Source organism: Cervus elaphus, chromosome 5 (genome assembly GCF_910594005.1).
Source record: "Cervus elaphus chromosome 5, mCerEla1.1, whole genome shotgun sequence".
NCBI lineage: Eukaryota > Metazoa > Chordata > Mammalia > Artiodactyla > Cervidae > Cervus > Cervus elaphus.
In genome coordinates, this window is record NC_057819.1 from 94,871,567 (window position 1) to 94,894,606 (window position 23,040).

General features: G+C 43.4%; 1 protein-coding gene across 1 annotated transcript in view; it reads left to right on the forward strand.

Annotated features, from left to right (window-relative positions):
• Nucleotides 1–23,040, forward strand: part of VPS53 (VPS53 subunit of GARP complex) — a 122,200-nt gene that overhangs the window by 44,118 nt on the left and 55,042 nt on the right. The window contains exons 8-12 of the mRNA XM_043903317.1: nucleotides 275–353; nucleotides 3,150–3,293; nucleotides 3,756–3,898; nucleotides 6,542–6,683; nucleotides 16,219–16,320. Coding sequence (XP_043759252.1) covers nucleotides 275–353; nucleotides 3,150–3,293; nucleotides 3,756–3,898; nucleotides 6,542–6,683; nucleotides 16,219–16,320 — 610 coding nt within the window. The remainder of the gene's footprint in view (nucleotides 1–274; nucleotides 354–3,149; nucleotides 3,294–3,755; nucleotides 3,899–6,541; nucleotides 6,684–16,218; nucleotides 16,321–23,040) is intronic.

The window sequence follows — 23,040 nt, forward strand, 5'->3', positions numbered from 1 at the left end:
CTCCAGGGGAACTTCCTGCCCCAGGGATTGAACCTGTGACTCCTGTGTCTCTGGCATTGCAGGCAAATTCTTTGCCACTGAGCCATTGGGGAAGCTGATGTAGTCATAAACCTGCTGCTAACTAGTGTGTGACCTATCGTATCTAGCCACCACTCCTGCTTCCTGGATGATCCCTGAAGACTTCAGCAGTCATAACCTCTATGGGTCCATGCACAGATATTTATGGACATTTGAAAATTATGCCAAGCAATGATATGTTCTCTTTTCCCTACAGAGTGAAGGCGGCCCAGACTGAGTTAGGACAGCAAATCCTGGCCGATTTTGAAGAAGCTTTTCCTTCCCAGGGCACCAAGGTATTGTTTTGCATTTTCCCTTCAATCTTTGGATTTTCTTACCATATTCTGGCCTGATTCACACTCACCGTAACTACGATTCACTTACTATTTCAAATGTGGTTGCTGGCAGCCATAAAGTCTGTGTGCTAAAGATTCAGGGTAATGGACCATCCTTGATTTTAAATATCCCGAAGCAACATCAGTCGGCTCCTCATCTGTGTCCTCACAGCATCCATAGTGAGGATTTGTTTTGATTTCATTTAACGTGTGTCAAACCCAATATGTTGTCTGCCTGGGGAATTACCTTTTTTCTCTTGGTTACTTTGTTTGTTTGTTTAATTTTTTTTTTCAAACCACAGTGTTTTTTTTAGGATTGTTATATAACTTTTTGGTTTCAATTTGGTGAAGAGACAACGGAGAGGAACGTGCCTAGGTTTAAAGTAACTCTCGGAGTGACAGTTAGGAGACTCACTTGTTTTGTTTTGTTTTTTAATTTTTTTTTAAATTTTTTTAATTTTTTTTTATTTTTTTTATTTTTTTTTATTAGTTGGAGGCTAATTACTTCACAACATTTCAGTGGGTTTTGTCATACATTGATATGAATCAGCCATAGATTTACATGTATTCCCCATCCCGATCCCCCCCCCCCCCCCACCTCCCTCTCCACCTGATTCCTCTGGGTCTTCCCAGTGCACCAGGCCCGAGCACTTGAGGAGACTCACTTGTAATGGTCAGAGTCCTGTTCTTGGGATGAATCCCTTCAGCTCTCACTGGTAGCCTGGCTGTTTGTGTTGTGTCTGCAAAGCCCACAGTAATTTCACTCGTGAGCTATTGGTTACACTTCTCATGTAACAAGCTTTGCCTCATTTGGCCATCATTGTGCCAGGGTAACTGCTTTTAGCTCCATCCTTCAAATTGTAGCAGACATAATCTTAATGCTTTGCATGTGTTGGGGAGAGAAGAACCCTCAGAAGCTTTTTTCTCCTCTATTATTTGAGCTATTTCAGGAGCAAGAACTGTGCGGCTCAGAAATGACCTGAAGCACACACTGGCAGGCAGCGCTTGGTGGATGGAGGTGGGGGATATATGTCTGTTTGCCCAGCCAAGGAATGTTTCCTGGATCCGCTCTATAATTCAATAACTGGAAATATCTTAAATCGTTGTTCTTTGTGCCTCATAAAAGAGACTTAGGAAGTAGGTGGGGGTCACTGCCCCAGCTTTGTTGATTACCTCCTATAGGAAACCTGCCTCTGGTTTTCATGTCTGCATATATTCTAGCTGTCTTCTAGAAATCAGATATTTTATTCATAAAGCATGTTCCTTGGTGGACTTCATCTTTCTTTTCCATTTGCTGTAACTGTGGGGAGTGGGTATCAGAAAACAGTCCCGTAAAAAGGGATAGTAAGAGATTCACAAGTTATAAGCACTAGGGTCTGCTTTACTCTACTCTGCTATTGACCCTGGTTTTAAGAAGTTTTAGAAAGATGCAGATGAAGCCCAGTTTTATCATTTAGGAAAATATAACATTGACCTACATTATAACTTTTTCTCAGACCCCAGGAGGAAAATGAGGTGAAAATGGCTTTCTTTAACAACTTGTTTCCCTTTTCTCTGGCTAGATGACTTGATGTTTCTCTAAGAGTTTTCTTTTTTCCTTCTGAGTGATTATTGACCTCTCTTAAAGGCTTTGTGTTTCTAATACTGCTTCACAAATGTAAATCAAGATTTTTTAAAAAAGGTATCCAAGGTTACTGTGAAGTCCTTTATAAATGAAAAAATCTGAACCCATGGGCCCGTAGATTTTGGCTTTCATGACTTCTCTGTCAGATCAAACATTTTCATCCAGAAGCCAGAGATGAGCAGTCAGAATTCTCAGGGGATGACAGAATAGCCACTCAGCATGGAGCATAGTCAGCATTTAACAGTTTAGTTAGTTCTTGGGCAGCCTAAGTGACACTTAAGAAACTCTTGAACTTCAGTTGAGATGGATAAATTAGAATTGATTTTTAAAAATCATAAAGATTTGGAAGACCCTTAATCATCACCTAGTTAAAATGCATTATTTTTTTTCCAATTATTTTTCAGATGAGTGTCAATAACTGTGCCAAAGTTATGCGGCTATTTAGCCAAGCCACGAGCCGATAAGCGTTCTGTAGTCCACTCAGCCAGCCATGTTCATTCAGTGAGTTACTGAAGTTCGAGGAGACTGAGTTGCCTTCAGTGATAAAAAAGGCCTTCCCATCCTGATGTATCAATACAGCCCTTTGATAGTCTTCTGCTATTTTTTTTCAGGTCAGGGCGCCAATATCATATTATAATTTGGCTGCCTGTCTGCGTGGTTGACCATCAGTGGGGCAAGGATGGTGGATGGAACCTGGATTTAGGTTTTAAATGCCAGCATGCTGTTTGGCATAAATACAGCACTTTGAGAACAGGAATCCAAGGTTAGAATCAGAGGAAAGTGGCACGTGTGGCATCAGACTGGTGTCATTCTGACTTTTAGGGCCCTTCAGGAAGGTGACTTCAGTTCAGAAAGCAAAAGTTCCTACCATCATTGCTGGCCCTGTTTCCAGGATGTCTCATTGTTGATTCACGGAATAGCTTTTATATTGGCTACTACATACTAACTTAATGGTTCTTTCATTGAGGAACAAGTAACTCAAATATCCATCCACAGCAGAAGAATGAGTGTCAAGGGAGTGGAAGTAATAACAATATCATGAGTAGAACAAGAAGCAGCAGCTGTCAGAGGCCATAAGATTTAAAGGTCGTTTCTGGCTTTTGAACTGGTGTGTGTGCTGTGTGTTTTACCAGAGGCCAGGAGGACCCAGCAACGTTCTACGAGATGCATGTCAGGTTGCTAATATCTTGGACCCCAGAATCAAACAGGAAATCATCAAAAAGTTTATTAAACAGCATCTGTCAGAGTACCTAGTACTTTTTCAAGAAAATCAAGATGTAAGTATTGACCAAATGAGCTCAGATGTCACATTTGATTTGTACTAAAAATTGATTGCTCTCAAGTCTATGATTTATATTTTATTAGTATTACTGTCTTAAAATGTTGGTTGTTAAACCCTGATTCCTAGGGGCTGACTGTACAGTCCAGTGATTCTTAACCATTTTGGGGTCCCTGATCCTTTGGAGAAATGGATCAAGAGCTAGAGATCTTCTCTGCAAAAATGCACCTATGCATAAAACCTTGCATACAGTTTCAGGAAATTTATAGACCCCTGAAGCCCAATCATAGACCCCGGGTTAAGAACCTCTGTATCAAGTAAAAAAAGTAACTTAGACTCTTTAAAATCATGAGAAATAGATTGGTTGTGTTTTTCTTACTTCTGTGTTTTTGCTTATTTCCTTCAACTGTCAATACTACTTCTCAGTGCTGGGGTAGATTTTATTCCCTGCTTCCCCCAGGTTGCCTGGCTGGACAAAATCGACCGTCGCTATGCCTGGATCAAACGCCAGCTCGTGGACTACGAGGAGAAATATGGCCGAATGTTCCCACGTGAATGGTACATGGCGGAGAGAATTGCTGTAGAATTTTGCCACATCACAAGGTAGTTACCAGCTCTCTACTGGTTTGGGTATTGATTGATATCAGTTGATTAAAGCCCAGCCCCCCAGTCTCTATGGGTTCCTATGGCTTTGGAACCACTTCCACCTGTTTTTAAAAATTAGTTTGAGAATCATGATTTTCAGGAGAATGTCTTCAACTTTGCTGGAGTCTCTTCAGAAGACTCCATTCCTGTTGAAAGTTAGATTTCGTTGGTATATATCTAAAACTGAGTCCCTGACTCCAGTTGTAGCTGTATTCCACCTTCTCCATCTTCAGAGTTCCAGCCCTAGAGGAGAGAGCGTTATGTGAAGAGGGGGTAAACACTTGATAGGGAAAAATGGAAAAGGGTACATGAGTGCCCTGGGCCAGCAGGCTGTAGCCAGAGCACTTGTTTGTATGTCTGTTCTGCCTAAAGAGTGATATACACACCACACAGCAGCACAGTCTGCTCGTATCTTTGTTCTAGGACTTCCCTATAGCCTTGCCCTACCTTGAACGGCCTGCCTTCTTAGCCATCCGAAAGCACGTCAGCCAGATTTCCCTACAGTGATTCATTGCCCCACGTTTTCCCGTATGTCTGTGTCACACATATCAGTGTGCAGCGAATGTACATCCATCATCGTTCGGCTTTTCTGACATGCTAGGTAGATGGTTCCAGAGGGACAGGGCTGTGTCTACTCCAGTGACATAGTACACCCTCAGGAAATAGTTGTTGAGCAGATTTCCCACCCCTATGCCAGTGTTTATAGTCTTTGGATCGTTAATCACTTTGGCATCTGAGTGTTCTGAGCCTTTTAGAGACCTTCTCCCATTCCTCCTTCTTCGGTTCCATGAGCTGTAGCCCAGGGCCAGATAGTCCCTTTAGATCAAAGAATTAAAGCCCAAGAAGTATAGATCAGTGTGTCCACGACAGAGCTAAAGCTGGAATCTACAAAGGCCTTCTGATGAGTGCACAGTTACATTAACCCCAGTTAATGTTTTAAGAAGTCCCATATGTATGCATAACTCAGCCACCTTAGAGTAATTCATGGTAATCATCTCTCTTAAAATTGGGGAGTACAGTCAAGCTGTGTGCTTTAAGAGCACATCATAGGGGGCAGGGATTCATTAAGAGATATTGGCTGTTGATTTTGTTTGTTTGTTTTTAACTAGGCTTTATTTTTTAAGTTATTTATTTATGACTGTGCTGAGTCTTCATGGCTGTGCGCGGGCTTTCTCTATTTGGGGTGAGCAGGGCTACTCTCTACCTGTGGCACACTGGTTTCTCATTGCCTTGACTCCTCTTGTTGCAGAGCCCAGGCTCTAGAATGCACATGTAGGCTTTATTTTTTAAAGCAGATTTATGTTCACAGCAAGATCGACAAGAAGATTCCCATATGCCCTCTGCCCTCCCCTGCATCCACAGAGGCCTCCGCCATCATCAACATCCCCAACCAGAGTATATACAGGTTACAGTTGCTGAACTTACCTTGACACCTCATTGCTACCCAGAGTCCCTAGTTTACATTAGGGTCACCCTTGGCGCTTTACATTCTGTGTGATGGTGGTTTTCAGAAACACACTTGCTGCTGGATTTAGATGACCTTATTGATTCAAGGTTGATTGTGGTTGTCACTTTCTAAGTCCTGATTAGCAAAGAAAGAGTGCATTGCTTGAGAGATCAATAACTAATTCACTTTGGCCCCTAGTTCAGTGTCTTGAAAAATGCATTTTCTGTGAAAAACGAAGTCCACAGGAGAGTGAGTGTACACAAAAGCCAACACACATGCTGTTGTGTCAGCTAATGGCAGTGCTGCTGCCAAGCTTTCATTGTTTGAATTTTGGCTAAAAGCCTGTAGGTACATAATTCTCAAATTAAGAGGCTCTTTGTTTGGTTTTTATTGTTTATTTGTGTGGGAAGATGATCTGTAGCTCAGTACTTACCGAGAACTCTCGTGCGACTGCTCCCTTACAACGTAGCATTCTGAGATAGGACACTTGAGTGGCCTGTAAGCATCACAGGCAGGAAACACCCAGATGGGTACCTGTCACTTTTTACAAGGGGATCAACTCCCATCTCTCTCATCTCTACCCAGGGGTCCTACTTTCTGATTGAAAAGATGGTTATTGAGCTATCTGGAAGAGGGAGGGCTTTATGATTCAGTAATTAATGACCTGTAAAATTATATAGAATATATGCATTTTTATAAAATACTGAGTAAATGTTCATATATACTATTAACAAGTGAATGGAAATTTTAAAAATAATAAAAATTGTAGTAGCCGTGTAAGCAAATTGATATACATTATCTTTGATTTTATTTTTTTTGGACTGGTGGATAATTTCACCTTAAAATTCTTACTATTTATTTATTTAGGCTGCATGGCTTATGAGATCTTAGTTCCCCCACCAGGGATTGAACCCAGGCCCTTAGCAGCAAGATTGCAGAGTCTTCACTGCTGGACTGCAGGGAAAGTCCCTAAAATCCTTATTTAGAATATGTGTTTCTATTCCCTGAGCATTAAACTTAGTTGGTGATAGACTTCAGATTTTGAAATGACTACGTACTTTGTTTTTTTTTTAAGTATAAGCTAAAGACACTTACTTTGTCCTGTCTTGAATGATCAGTTTGTTCGACAACATTCTTCTCTCTTTAATTTTAAGGACAGAACTTGCCAAGATCATGCGTACAAGAGCTAAGGAAATTGAAGTGAAATTGCTTCTCTTTGCTATTCAAAGAACGACTAACTTTGAGGGGTTTCTTGCAAAACGTTTTTCCGGGTGCACCCTGACAGATGGAACGCTGGTAAGACTGTCCTAAGGGATGCCAGACTGGGGCATTGGTGGCCTGGGTGGGTGAGCTCGCTTTTGAAGTCTTTTACAGTTTGGTGTTTCCATTTATCAGCTCAAGTGCTTAATCCCCCATCCCAAGGATTTCGTTGAATTCTGGCAAATAGTCATACAGAACATTCTATATGGCTTTATCATTTGTCTATTATGCAGTACTTCATGTTTTTAGAATGTCTTGTCATCATTTTATCAAGGGATCGGCCCCATTTTAAGCCTAGTAATTCTGTGAGTCACAGAGTCCTCACTTACTCAGTCACAAATACCTTATTACTTTATCAACTCTTGAGTTTTGTTATAATGAAGATGTGTTTAGAGGAAGATGTAACTCCCAAAAAGGTGAACTGCAACCTTAAAAGCAGAAAACGTTGGAGATTTCTATAATGTCCATCACTGACCTTAAGTAAAATATGGTATATTCACGCTGTGGAATAGATAGAACAGTTTCAGAGTGGTTGAGTGAGGAATAGATGTAGATATGCTGTCATAGGAAGAAAACCTCTCACATATATAGGTGCAAAACATAAGCTATAGCCCAGTGGTGGTGATTTAGTCGCTAGGTCATGTCCAACTCTTTGCGACCCCATGAATTGGAGCTGCCAGGCTCCTCTGTCCATTGGTTTTCCAGGCAAGAATACTGAAGTGGGATGCCATTTCCTTCTCCAAGGGGTCTTCCCGAACCAGGGATCTCCTGCATTGCAGGCAGATTCTTTACCAACTGAGCCACAGAGCCCAGTACATATAGTAGAATTCCATTTGTGGAAGAAGCATGTTTATATATGTAAATAGGTAAGAAAAAGGTCTGGAAATGATAACAGTGGATGTCTACTTGTTTCTCAGGGCAGCCTGGCGTCTCTCCACTTTTACCCACTGCCAGGGTCATGCTCCCAGACTGCAGCCTTCTGTCTCCTGGGGGTACTATGCTCTGCGATGTTGTTCCCCATCACTAGGAACCCCTGAACCTTTCCCACCAATCCGTTCCTTTTTGGACTTCTGTCTTTGAAATTCTTTGGCATAATCAATTTACAAATGCCTCCTCCATTTGTTCAGCTGTTGCCTGCCTCTCCTATCTAGTTTGCAGAGTTTCAGATTACAAAAAATCCTGCTGAACCATGACCTTTTTTGTTTTTAAGTGGACTATTTTTAAAGGCTTTATTGAATTTGTTACAGTATTGTTTCTGTTTCATTTTTTGTTTTTTTGGCTGTGAGACATGTGGGATCTTAGTTCTCCAACTAGGAATCGAACCTGCATCCCCTGCATTTTCAGGTGAAGTCTTAACCGCCAGGGAAATCCTGAGCCGTGAGCTTTTATTCACCCTTCACCTCTCCAGTTGGTCAGCTGTCTTCCACACAGCCTTCTCAAAGTCACTTCTCTCTTTTAAAACAGTCTCTTCCCCTGAGACTGTTCTTTGTCCCAGTTATTGTGACCCAGCAACCGTTCTGCATTCCAGTTCCTGACCATGGCAGCTCCACAGCCTTCAAGGATCTTCCCTTAAAGATGAATTTCTAGAAAGGCAACAGAACTCCTCTGGCCTCTTCCACAAGGCAGGCCAGGTCCTGGAGAATTGGTTCACGGCTGCCCTGCTGTGGGGAGATGTGAAGGTTGTGCTTCTCACTCTCAGTGATGTTCACTCTGAACCTGGTCCAGCAAACATCTTGGTGTGCGCAAGTGGGGCCACACCTTCACCAGTCGCCTGCAGACATCAGTGTCAGAGACCCTGATGGACTTAGTAGTGACTGTTGACAATGCTCCCAACAGACAGTGTTGGAAAGAGGCTGGCCTGGGCTGGGTCAGAAGTGCCACCTGGCCTAATGGCCAGTCTAGCTGCTGGACACCCCATCTGAAGACTGGCTGTTGCTTGTCTCCTACCCTCCTCCCTGTCTGGCCTTGATGCCAGGATATGCCTTTTGGGTAATCTTTTGTGGTCACCATTTTGTTTCAGGGTAGTGGAGCTACAGAATGAATCAAAGTATATCTTAATACTCTTTATCATATGCCAGATTTCATTGAAAGTTATCAAATTCTTTGGAAAATAATAGAGCAGATAAGAAGTCAGCCAAAGGGCCAGGTTAACCAGAGACCCTCCCAGGCTTGCTCCCTTGTACCCTTCACTGTGTCATCAGGCCTTTTCATGCCCCTTGGTGACCGATTGACAGTGAAACAATGAGGGTGAGCTCACTTGAAAAGACAGGTTCACCTGGAAAGCTCTTCCTAACTGAGCCGTGGGATGCATCATCTTTTGCTCTTTTTTGACGGATGTGACTTGACATCTGTTAGAAACTTAGACTGAAAGAGCCTTAAGGACAGGGCATGTTTTGTTTTTATTATTCCAGCCCCAACAAACTCATAATGTCCTGTGTTATAACAGTTACTGGAAGAAGGGAACTGCCCAGGTTTCTAGCTGATTGCCTAAATTCCTGACCCTTTAGGAGGGATTTGATATAGTCTGTAAATTAAAATGCCTTGAAATTGTTTATAATAGCCAGGACATGGAAGCAACCTAGATGCCCATCAGCAGATGAATGGATAAGGAAGCTGTGGTACATATACACCATGGAATATTACTCAGCCATTAAAAAGAATTCATTTGAACCAGTCCTAATGAGATGGATGAAGCTGGAGCCCATTATACAGAGTGAAGTAAGCCAGAAAGATAAAGAACATTACAGCATACTAACACATATATATGGAATTTAGAAAGGTGATAACGATAACCCTATATGCAAAACAGAAAAAGAGACACAGAAATACAGAACAGACTTTTGAACTCTGTGGGAGAATGTGAGGGTGGGATATTTCAAAAGAACAGCATGTATACTATCTATGGTGAAACAGATCACCAGCCCAGGTGGGATGCATGAGACAAGTGCTCCGGCCTGGTGCACTGGGAAGACCCAGAGGAATCGGGTGGAGAGGGAGGTGGGAGGGGGGATCGGGATTGGGAATACATGTAAATCCATGGCTGATTCATATCAATGTATGACAAAACCCACTGGAAAAAAAAAATAAATAAAAAAAATAAAAAAAAAAAAACTGAAAAAAAAAAAAATCAAATGGCAACAAGAAATTTAAAAAAAAAAAAAAAGCCTTGAAATTAAAAGCAAATGTCTAGATAGGATTTAATTATACCCACATGCATTATTAGAGACTCAATGATTAGATTTATGGTAAACATTATATTCAGCCTCTATGAAATCACTGAAATGAAAATCACCTTAAAATGGTGAATTTTATGTTAATTATGTCACAGTTTTAAAATATCAAGGGTTTTAGAAAATCTGAGTTTCGTTATAAATCATCTTGATGCTTCAGATAATTTATCTACCAAAAAGAGGGAGAGTCATGCTTATTATAGCTCAAACAGAATAAAATACTTTAAAAGAACAATCTCTTCTTGGGACTTCCCTGGCATTGGATCCAGGTCGCAGTGGTTAAGACTTCACCTTTCAATGCAGAGGCTATAGGTTTGATCCTGGTCAGGGAGCTAAAATCCCACATGCCTGTGGCCAAAAAACCAAAAGATAAAACAGAAGCAATATTGTAACAAATTTAATAAAGAATTTAAAAATGGCCCACATTAAAAAAAAAAAAAGGTTGACATAAATCTTAAATAAAATAGAAGACAGAATATTAAAAAAAAATAGAATAATCTCTCCTTTCTTAGTTACTCTAAATCCCTCCTCCCAGAGATGTGCACTGTTTAATAGTGTGGGTTATAATTTGAGATTCTTCCAACCGTGTATGCACATGTGCACACACACCTACACCTACCTGGGTTTTGGTTGTTTTTTTTTTTTAAACAAAAAATAGAAACCATAATGCCTGTGTCTGAAGAGAACTTTATTGAATGCTTCTCCACCAGCGTTTATCCACCAGTGTTTTTCAAGCTCCCTCTTGGGGCAGGGCCTTGGGTAAAGATGAAAAATTAAATCAGACAGGTGCGTATATTCTAGTAGGAGAAAGACACCTGTACATAACTGTCACATGAGATCTGAACGTGGTGGTACCAAGAACAAAAGAGGGGTCCCAGCGAGGTTAAACCAGGTGTGCGTAGGCCTGTGTTCACTGTCCTATCGGCCGAGGCCTCCAGGCCATCTCTTTAAGGACAAATCAGGAACTGGGCTGGAATAAAGTGTTTATGGAGTGAGAAATGCAGAAACTGTGGAACTTTCATCTAACATTGAAAGGTCTCTTCTCCAGGGAAAGGAAACAGATTCATCTTAAATTTCAGAGTTTCTTCTTTGATCATTTCAAGGGTTCAGCTAAGACCTTAGAAAGAGATTTGTGCAGACAGACCCAGATATGGACATACTACTGACTAAAGCCTGGTTGGCTCTTCCCAACAGTAAATGAGACAGCTTGTCTGTCCTCTGGCCTCTGTTGTTTTGATAGTGTTGGGAATCCCATGTGCTTTAATTAGTAGGAATACCCTGGCCGTGTGAAGACTTTTCATGTATGAACTTGAAATCAACTGTCATCATAGCAAAAAGAATGAATTCTTTCAAAACTGGAAAGTTGTGCATTTCTTGGCAGATTTTTGGTTTCATTTAGCAGCCCCAGAGCTCATGGAACATGTCATTTGAGTTCTTTAAAATCTAAACCTCAACTTGTAATTCTCTGTGGTCTATGACAGCCACAGAGCAGGAGTGAGTGGCAGATTTGGTTGTCTCTGCCAGCGGGCCTCTTGCACACAGGGCTGAGTTGTGCTGGTGATGGCTCCCTGCAGAGACTGGTTCTTTCATCACAGCAAATTAATCAGAGCAGTAGCATGGCCCCCTCAGTAGCAGGCGTCTGCGTCCACCTCTCGGTGTTTTGTGGCATAACATTTGCCAATGGGATGGTGGTCCAGGAGGTACTTGGAGGACTTTGTTGGAGACTAGGGCAGAAGGGTGAAGCCCAGCGGGCCTCTGCCTTGTAATTTGATGGATGCATTGCTTTCATTTTCCGGAGAGCTCCCAAAGAGATGAAATAGTAGGGACAGATCTCACTTGTGATTAAAGACATTCTTTTTATGGGTCCTCTAAGCCCTGTGCTCCTCTCTCGTTCCCCGCCGAGCATCGCTGTATTGAGGGGCACGCCACGGTCCTGCCCTCGTGACTTGTACCCCAGTTAAACACTAAGGACAGCCCCTGCATGCCGCACTTCCCCGGCTGTTGTGTTTAGCTGCTCCGTATACACAGTCATGCTTTACGTGTGCTGCCTCATTAACTGTCTCTACATCTCTGTGCAGTGGGTGTTCATAGCCCTTCACGTTGCAGGTGGAAGGGCTGAGGCATGGAGAAGTTAAGCCACATACCCGAGTGGTAGAGCCTGGACTCGAACCCAGGCCCATCCCTCAGTCAGTGGTCCCACCAGCCACACAGTTCCTCAGGCCAGAAAGCGCCTTTCCCCTGATTCCTTTCTTTCCTTCCCCGTCACATCCACACTCTCACCAAGTCCCGCTGAGTCTGCTCTTCTGAAGATGCTCCAAATGTGGCTCCTTTTGTCCATCTCCACCACTCTGGCTTCGCCCACTCTGGTGTCAGCCCCACCTGGCAGCAGCCTCTTCAGAATCTAAAACTGGGTCCTTCCACTGCCCTGTTTAGAGCCCCCAGTGATTGCCCAGTTGGTACGAGAAAACCAGCCTTTCCCACAGCCCACGACAGGCTGTGTGATCGGGTGCCCCACTGCCCCTCCCCGCCATGCTCCTTTCACTCCAGCCTTTGCACCGGCTCTCCCTGGGGAGAATGCTCCTCCCCAGGTCTTGGCCCAACCGGCTGCTTCTCCTCATTCAAATCTCTACTCAAATGTCCCTGCCTCAGAGAGGCCCTCTTGGATCACCTTGTGAAGAACTTCCCCAGCCCAGCCCAGTTCCCACACTGTATTTTCAGCACGTCACCTGCCTTCTTTATCTTGCTCAGTGCTGGATCTCTGGTGCCCAGGAGCGTGCCTGGAGCTGAGCAGATGCTCAGCCCTGGACACCCCACATCGCTCCCACACGAGCTCTGAAGCATCCTTCAGTTCTGGCTCAAACATTGTTTCCTCAGGGTGGTTTTCTGTGACCCTCCGTTGCATCCTTTCATAACAGCCTCTGCTTTTCCTGCATGGCCCTCCTCACACGCTTGTGTGATTCTCTGGTTAAAGTCTGCCTCCCCCACTTGGCCATAAGCTCCCTCAGGACCGAGCATAGTCCGCCTCGCTCCCTGCTTTCCTTGTGGTGCCCAGTGCATCCCTTGGTCAGGTCGAGGAGTGGTGAATCGCTTTTCTGGTATCAGCTTGGTTCCCAGTTGGAATGCATGTGCCTCACATGAATGAGCAGGAAGTTCCTGAGTGCCCCTGACTCCAGTCATCTCATCAGTTTGTTAATAGAGACAGACTGTGGGAATAGGAAGGACACCTCTACTGTGGAGAATCTCCTGACCCGGTGACACCAAACAAGTAGCCCACACTGTACTGCCTGGAGCGTCTCTCTGCTTTTTCAGTGCTGCCTTTTATGTTTGCTTCTTACGACTTAACCTCCATCCATTGAATACTCCCATCAGTGAGCGTGGAGCCCAGGAACGCCCTCAGTCCACATCACCAATATCCCCTTTTGTCAACATTTCCAAGAACACATTGTTTTTAAAATGAGACCTACCTGTGTATAATTGTGAAACATATTATCAACCCTGGTAGGCCTAGATGAGGAATATTTGGTTCAAAAACTTACATCCTGTTTCTATTGCTGAATGATTTTGAACAAAGCTTTGCATTCAGTTGCTGACTTGCTCTCCTCATCTCCAAAGGACTGAAAGACTCAGAATCATAGCGGGCCAGCTCAACAGTGTGATCCCCGAACCCAGTTTGACCCAGTAGGATCAGGAATCCAGTGCTATTAACTAATTTAACTTGTTGTTGAAGCTTAGATTCCCTTTTTCACCCTCACTCTAAAATACCAGCAACCCTCACAGAGACAACTAAAACTTAGAAATATGGCTTTCAAAGAAACATTGCTTTCTAAAAATAGCCTAATTCTGAAAATAAATGTAAATTGCTTTACATTTATGAGGTCCCCCCCCCCATATCAGGCAAAGAACCCAAATTTCAAAGTGTATACATTTGAAATGTTTGCTGGGTTCTTAGACCGTATTGTTTCTTCAGAGGATGCCTCAAAAATCATTGTTCTCCTCCTGATTTCCTTGAGCTAATGCATTAATTAGGCTTCCCAGGTGGCGTAGTGGTAAAGAATCCACCTGCCAATGCATAAGACACAAGATGCAGGTAAATCCCTGTGTCAGGAAGATCTCCTGGAGGAGGAAAAGGCAACCTGCTCTGGTATTCTTGCATGGAAAATTCCATGGACAGGGGATCCTGTGGGGTGTAGTCCTTAAGGTTGCAAAGAGTTGGACGCAACTGAGCAACTGAGCGTGTGCACGCACACACACACAGTGCCTTAATCACAAGGCTTTCTTCATACACCAAGGCTCTGTCTAGCTACATAATAATGTTCAAGTGTTTTAGCCAAGAATTAAGTAAAAAAAAAAAAAAAAAAGAAGTAGTTTACATGGATTTAAGTGGAATTGTCTTAAAGCTTAAACCAGACATGGGTGTGGTTTGTGTGTGTGTGTTTAAGTTTTATTTTTTATTTTTCTGTGTTGTTTGTTGGGTTCCTTCTTTCTTTCTTTTCTCGGTAACATCTTCAGCTGATGTCCTGGCACCGGACAAAGTCATTCATACACTGTGGTCTGTCTGCCATCCCTCTTGCCATAGGGATTAATTCAGTCTGCTGCACTGATACATGCTCAAATTATCACAAGTACTTTTATTTTATTATTTTTGAAAATTTAAAAATACTTATTTGTTTAACTGTGCCGGGTCTTAGTTGTGCCACGTGGGAACGTTGATCTTCATTGTGGCATGTGTATCTTTAGTTGCAGCATGTGAAATCTAGTTCCCTGACTAGGGATCGGTCCTAGGCCCCTGCATTGGGAGCTCAGAGTCACAGCCACTGGACCACCAGGGAAATCGCCTCACAAGTACTTTTAGAAACTCCCTCTGTACCCAGCTTCTTATCTCAAGAGAGCCGTTCCACTCCCCTCTTCCTCTTCCCCAGCACCTGCCAATCCCCTTTATCCTGCTTGTCTGCTGAGTTCCCTTTCTGCTAGAACACCCAGCTCCTTGGTATAAACAACATTCTGAGGTCAGATGTGTAAAAAAAAAAAAATTCCAAAGCACCACCTCGATTCTGTTGTTGCACTGGAATCATCATTGTAAGTATGTATCATGTGCTTCTTCTAATGTTTCACATGCTTTATCACACTTAATCCTTCAAGTAGTCTGTAACTCCATCCTCCTCATTCAGCCAGTCAGGCTGCTGGGGTTCAGAGAAGCTAGGTGACTGGGCCAGCACAACAGCATTGGAGCTGAAACTCACATCTCCTGTCTCCAGCTTTCTACTAGCCTGAGGTCTCAGTCAGTGATATTTTGAAAGAGTGGTCACGGGACTTTCCTGGTGGTCCAGTAGCTAAGACTCTGTGCTCCCAATGCAGGGGACCCAGGTTCGATCCCTGATCAGGGAACTAGATCCCACATGTGGCAGTTAAAGAGGTCGAGTGCCACATCTAAAGACTGAAAATCCGGCATGCTGCAGCTAAGACCCAGTGCAGTCAAATAAATGTTTGTTTGTTTGTTTTTAATACATGCTCAGAAGTATTTTTGAAAAATGAAAAAAAAAAGTCACATTCAGGGGCTGGGGAGTAATTTGTCTCAAGGAGATCTTATTGTGGGTGCTGTAATGGGTCTTAATTGGGGAAAGAAAAGTCTATGATCTGGAACACAAAAGATTAGCTCTGGATTTTGTTTTTGAATTCAAACCCATCTTCATATTTCAGAAGAGATATGAGGTCTCTGGCCAGGCACCAGAGATAGGACAGAAGACAGACATGATTCCTGCAGTCACAGAACCTAGTGGGGAGGAGACACACACACATGAGTAATTGGCAGTATTTTAATAAATACCTGGCTAGGGGACATGCCAGGTGGGGATGGAGGCTTCTAAACCAGACTTGCCAGGTGGGGAAAGGCTGCCCAGAACAGGGGACTTCTGACTTGAAGACTGAAGGATGAGTGAGAGTTTTAGGCAGCTCACAGTTGGGGTCAGGTGGGCTAAGGTTTCTGGAAGAGCCAGAGGGAGTTTGATGTGTGATGTGGGGAACCCAAAACTGGTGCTGTGTGACTGCCTGGAGGGGTGGGCTGAGGGGGGAGGGGGGAGCTTAGGAGGGAGGGGACACATGTATACCTGTGGCCCATTCATGTTGATATGTGGCAGAAACCATCACAGTGTTATAAATTATCCTCCAGTTATAAAAAGCAGTGTGAAGGCCTGGTGGTGAGAATGTGATCCAGGGTGTCTCCATTTTTGCCCATCAGATTGTATGGTATAGCTGTTGCAGAGGCTTGGAAAAGGCAGATCAGTGGGGAAAGGTGTTGACTCTAATCAGAAAACACCCATCTGTTTCTCACATCTAATTAACAGAAAAAACTCGAATCTCCACCCGCTTCCACCAATCCCTTCCTGGAAGATGAGCCAGCAGCAGAGATGGAGGAACTGGCGATGGAGAAAGGAGATTTAGAGCAAGTAAGTCTGGTTTGCATTCCCCTCCCCCCGCACAGCCTGCCGAATGTTTGTTTCTGAAAATGGGTCTGCTCATTCTTAAATATGATCCCTTGGCTGTTGACCACATTCAGAGATTACAGCTTTGGTGGTCTTTCTAGAAGGGCTTTATCTGAAAGTGCATTTAGAAACCTGAGTAAGAGAGCGGTCCTTCCTGCCCCACCCCACCCCACCCCACCCCTCTGCTCTCCAGTCGCCTCACCACCACTGGCCTCAGCAACACATCCAAACTTGGTCAGCGGGTATGGCAGGGCGGCCAAACTCTGCCCTGGCTCATTCATCATCTCTCGAATTTGTCAACCCAGCTTTTAGTTGTCCCCTGATCTGGTCCGGTGATGACATGAGAGGCTGAAAGATCCCTGGTGAAGTTAGCAGCCCCCGTCAGCCAGGAGAGACTCCGACTTAGCGGAAGCCAAGCACCTTAGGTCTGGAAGCTGTCAGGGAGGCCTGAAAACACCGAGGGGACCAGTGGCATATTTGGGGAGTTACTTTTCAGAGCACACCAGCGCTTTCATTTCCTTCGGCTTTTTCTGTCCAACTCTTAAATTTCCTCTCCCTCCATTCCAGAGAATGGTGTTTTTGTTTCATTGCCATTTTATGACACGAGAGGTTAGAGCAATAAATCAGGACTTTTCCTGTCTGGATTAGTGAGCCTTCTTTTTAATTTTCTACACTTGGCTGCTGGAGGATGATTTTATGGGATTATTTTGATCCAGACACCACCGAAAGGGAGGCCGGCTGGGAGGAGCAGCTCTGGGAACCCCATAGCCACGCACATCGCAGTTCACCCTGTGTTCCTAGCCCAGGGGGGATGATAGGTGTACAGTCCTGACAGGAGCCAGGAGAGCAGAATTCCCAGGAGCAGCTCTGAAGTGATGCCATCAGAGGTATCGATCCACTGATTAAATAATTATAATAATGTGGATGCCTCAAATTTTTATGGTGCTTTATAGTTTAAAAGTCTTCTATAGGCTTTACTTTATTTCATCCTTCCCATGCCTGCCTCTCCTTTTATAGGATTTCTGTGAGTGGCAGGCTCACTGAATAGCCCAGGGTTACAGAGTTTGGAAGTGAAGAAACTGGGAAAGGACTGGAAGCCAGGTCTGGAAGTCAGAGACTAAAATTCCTTTCCTGGCGCTCTTTCCATCACACTGTGATGTCGCCCTGAAAAGTGGAGGACCTAGAAATGAATCCCATGAATAAAAGGGAATGAATAAGGGCTTCCCTGGTGACTCAGACGGTAAAGCATCTGTCTGCAGTGCGGGAGAACCAGGTTCAGTCTCTCGGTTGGGAAGATCCTCTGGAGAAGGAAATGGCAGCCCACTCCAGTACACTTGCCTAAAATATCCCTTGGACAGTAGAGCCTAGTAGATTAAAGTCCATGGGGTCGCGAAGAGTCAGACTGAGCGACTTAAGGAGGAGGAGAAAACTGGAGAGATGCCCTGAGGCCATATCCCAGAGATCTATAGGATTAAACGTAATTGATTTAAAGCCATCATATCAGCTAGGCTCGAGAAAACAAAGATTTCTCTGAACTAAAGAAATGCCTCTCTCAGGGACTTCCCTGGTCGTCCATTGGTTAAGACTTCATGCTTTCAGTGCAGGGATCGAAGGATTGATCCCTGGTCTGGGAACTAAGATCCTACATGCCACTCAACACAGCCAAAAAAAGAAAGAAATGTGTCTCTCACACTTTGGGAAGAAGGACTGGGATGAGAAAGAAGAGTCCAGGTGTGGAGCTCATCCTCCACCCACGCTCAGGTATCTGCACCCTCTGAGCTGGCCTTCTGTAGTTGGGCTGTTTTCAGGGCCCTCCTGTCTCCCCAGTGTACATGGCTGCCACTGTCACATCCAGAATCATGTAGCTGAACACTCAGATGCTCCCAGTGCTGTTGGAAAATTATCCCATTAGCCAGTCATCTCTGGGTGTCACAAAACTGGATTATGATAGAGTTCCCCATGAGCTACAAAATCAGTTTTGTTGGGTAACTTGGTTTTTTTTCTTTCTTGTGGAACTTTTTGCTCATCCTGGAAGCTTGAGATTAAGCTTGTCTTAAGGATGAAGACCTGCTCATTCTAAGGACACAGAACACAGGTGCATGGGGTAGAGCAGAGTCACGTGATGGAGAAGATACCAGACTCTGGTTTGCCATCAGCTGGCTGTGTGACCTTAGGCAGGTACTTTTCTCACTGGACTTCCCTTGTTTCTTCCTGTTTAGAGGGAGCCAGTGGTTTTCCAGTTATATTCCTTGGTGCCCTGTCACATGTCACCGTGGGGAGCTGGGAGGAGACCAGAGCTCTAAGTCCCTCCAAATAAAGCAGTTCTGTTTTGAGTCACTTTTTTCATGGACTCCCAGGTAAAATTACTTTTGGATCATGGGTTCTAGGTATGTTCAAAAGGAAAGTACTAAGACTTCCCTGGTGGTCCAGTGGTTAAGACTTCAGCTTCCAATGCAACGGGTGCAAGTTCAATCCCTGATCTGGAAGGTAGATCCCACATGCCTCTCGGCCAAAAAAAACAAAACATAAAACAGAAGCAATGTTGTAAAAAATTCAGTGAAGACTTTAAAAATGGTCCATATTTTTAAAAACCTAAAAAACATACTGAAAACCACTGGACTAGATGATCCACCCTCAGTTTCACGGGCTGTTCCTTTTTAGTAATAAAACTGACACACCAGTGACTAATGCCTCCTCGTCTGCGTCCCCAACCTCCTACCATCTCTCCAGCACCATCCCACTTGTGGTTGATTAGGTGGGAGCTCCAGGACCCACCCCCCCACCCCGCTACTTCCCAGTCACTCTCTGGCTTCTGAAGTTGGGCTCACAGGAAGAGGAGGAGCCAGGTGGGGCTTCAGGGGGAAGCGCACGAGATGCTGGTGGTGAGCTGGCCAGGGCAGGGGGACCAGTAGTTGTCTTGGGTTACCCAACCTGTTGGCATCACTGCAGTCAGCAGACAGGGGGCCCTCAAGATGAGGCTATAGAGAAGGGAGCGTGAACTTGAAAAGAGGTATTTAGTTCGAGCAGTCTGTTGCCAACATGTTCCCAATGATTAAAAAATGGCATCTGAAGGAGGACTGAGGGTCTTCAGAGTATAAAAGAAAGAGAAGAAATAAGGAATTTCTGGCTTTAAAATGTACCCTTCTGGTGATCCGAGCAGTTAGATTTAATCTGTTTACATTGGATCGTAATAAAAGGAAATGGGACCAGCTGCAGACCTCCTTACTGTGACAACAGTAACCTTTTATTATTCCATCAAACTCCAGGAGGAAATAGCTTAAACATCTGCAGCTTTTGGACAGAATTCACACACTCCGAAGTCCAGCCCAAGTGCTACTGCTAAACGACTTTAGTATGTTCTTTAAGCTGAGAAGCAACCCTTTAGGGAGCTGGAAGGTGCAAAGGGAGACACCAACTTGAGCTGCAATTCTAGCCTGTAGCGTCTAAATATGAACACAGATATGAGGCAGCCAGAGGCAGGAGGCAGGTGGGGATTAAAAAAAAACAGGCTTGAGGCAGTTCCTCCCGTTGTTCCCCTCTTGCTTCCAAATCACATTGAAAGCTCAGTAAGAGGACAGGGAGCTGTGACTATGGCTATAGGTCCCTTCTCTCTGCTGGGAGCACCATTAGAGGGCAGAGGCTGGGTGGAGTAGAGTCACCTGCAGGGAGGTTCGGGCCCCCTGTGCTGTCTGACTGTGCGGCTGGCTCTCTGAGCCACAGCCAGAGGCATCTGTGGGGCCTCATCAAACTTGGGTCCCTGGGATGATGGGTCAGGGTGAGTTTGTTGAAATATCAGGTAGCCATACTCCCTAGTCATTGGAATCTCTATCTGAATAAGCTCTTTAGATTCATCCATACATTTTTATCACATATCATTTTGTGCATACATAAAAAGGAAAATATAAGCAAAATAAATAGGTAAAGATATTCCCAAAATTTCTTCGCCTTTGGAGTCTTAACTCTGCTGAACTACCTTTCTTTTAAAAGTTTTTTGATGTGGACCAGTTTTAAAATCTTTATTGAATGTGTTACAGTATTGCTTCTGTTTTATGTTTTGATGTTTTGCCCAGGAGGCATGTGGGATCTTCTCTCCCCAACCAGGGATGGAACCCACACCCCCTGCATTGGAAGGGGAAGTCTTAACCCCTGGACTATCAGGAAGTCCCTCTGAACCACTTAAAAAAAAAACCAAACTTTTTATTTCAAAATATTATAGACTCATGAAAAGTTGCACAGAGAAGTCCTGGATACCCGTCTCTCAGCTCCCCTCAGTGCTGATGGCTCCCATAGCTACAGCACGTTATCAAAACCGGGATGTTGATGCTAAGCTCGTTTTTCACTCAGGTGTGGATGTCTCTGTTGCCACACAGTGTGGTTCCAGCTGCTGGTGATGTGCCGTTTCTCAAAATGCTCCTCTACTATACCTGGGATCATCTGCCATGTTTTTTATTATTCTTTGAAACCTTTTTCTCTTTTTTAAAAAAATAATGTCAAATTTAGGGAAAGTTTTAAAAATATTGCTAGGAACTCCCAAATATCTTTCACCTGAGTTCACTAGTTTGTACTATTTTGCTACATTCACTTTATCATTTTCTCCCCTCCCCCTCTCTCTTCTGTCTCTTATTCTCCCTCCCTCTGTCTCTTTCTTTTTCAGAACAAGTAAGTTTATAAGTATCATGCCCTCTGTCTCTGAGTATTTCAGTATGTATTTCCTTTCTAGGAAACACATTCACTTAAGAAAGATATTCACTAAAGACAGGTACTCACTAAAATCACCACAGGTCAAAATCAGAAAATTTAATACCAATGCAATATCTCATTTATAGACTTATTTAAATGTTATAATGTGATCCAAAAGTGATAAATTAAAACACTGTAAATTGTTGGGAAAGCACACTGAAATTAGTAAATACATAAAGCCAGATACAAAAAATAAATAAATAAACAAAGCCAAGATACAAAATACACATGTTGATTTAAAACATGACAATATTCTATATTACACAAACTCCCATTTATAATTTCCAGAAGCTATCCTACAGACATGTGAATATTTTTGTCAGGGGAAAAAATATAAATAAAGGGAATAATTATAATATTTATGAAGATTGCATTTTAGTTAATGAAGAGGTATCTGGGTATTGTGGTCTTATTTTCCAGTTCTAAAATCAGGATATCTGGGTCCCCAGTGGCTCAGCTGGTAAAGAACCTGTCTGCCAGTGCAGGAGACACAAAAGACAGGGATTGGATCCCTGGGTGGGGAAGATCCCCTGGAGAAGGAAATGGCAACCAGCTCCAGTATTCTTGCCTGGAAAATTCCATGGATAGAGGAGCCTGGCAGGTTACAGTCTGGAGTCGCAAAGAGTCGAACACAACGGAGCATGCCCATGCACATGCTGTGTGGCACTGTTAAAATCAGGATATTTCAGGATATCTAATCCTAAAAAAGTTAGACAAGTTAAATCACATTTCTCTGTTCGTTTATCAGATCACTTTATTGAAAAGAATAACGAAATTTGAAGTATAAGTAACTGACCTGGAAAATGTAAAACAGATAAGGACCACACCTTCACAGTCATCATACTGCATCACAGATCCCTCATTCTAAACTAATGGAAATGTAGAAAAACCCCTAAGGTATCTATGAAATGAAGTAGAACTTTGGATCTAGCCAATTTAAACTCAAATTAACCTGCTTTTGTGTGCTAAGTCACTTCAGTCATGTCCAACTCTTTGCTACCCCATGCAACCCGCCAGTCTCCTCTATCCATGGGATTCTCCAGGCAAGAATACTGGAGTGGGTTGCCATGCCCTCCTCCAGGGGATCTTCCTGATCAGGGACTGTACCCGCGTCTCTTACATCTCCTGCATTGGCAGGTGGCTTCTTTACCACTGGTGCCGCCTGGGAAGCCCACAGCCTCTCACAGTCTCAGCCTAAGGCCTGACTTTGGCAGTGGCTTCTGGATGGTAAGAGAAAATAGCCCAGACTATAGTAAGTCTTAGGAAGGACCAGAGTTTCTTCAAATCCTGCCAAATAAATAAAGACATGGAATTCTTAGAAGGTGAAAAGGGAATAAAGCTAGGTATGAGATTAAATGGGATATGTCTACAGTTGACATTTAATTTTGGGTGATCATTACCAGTTTTTACAGATGTTTTTAAGTATTTCAGGTTTTTGTTTTTTTTTTAATTACTAGAAGATTTATATCCAAGTTGTACCCCTGTATCAACCCCAGCAAAACCTCGGAGACCTGTATCTATTTTCAAATGCCCACAAACAAAACATAGATAGAATTGGCTTTTCTTTTTTTAGGAACAGAAATATGTAGGAAGATCTTGTTTATTTTTTAGATGTTTTGAAAGGAAATTTAGTAGCAAAGAGTAGTTTTTAAATGCTTTCCTGCCCAGATAACCTTTTTATCAGATACAATTTTCCCACCGTCAGTTGGGGACCAGGGCTGATCCATGTTTTTGCTGGTGCAAGGCAAAAAATACAGATAAAACAGCCAGCCTGTCTATCTACCTATCTATCTTTCTATCTTGGTATAAGGTCACCAACTAACTGTCTCTTCTTGGGAAGAACTGCCTTTATGCAGCTATTTTCTCTTTTAAAAGGTTTAGGTATAAAATACTCTTTTAGGAACTTGTGGTGAGAATATTGAGAGTGTAAAGTAGCAAAATAAA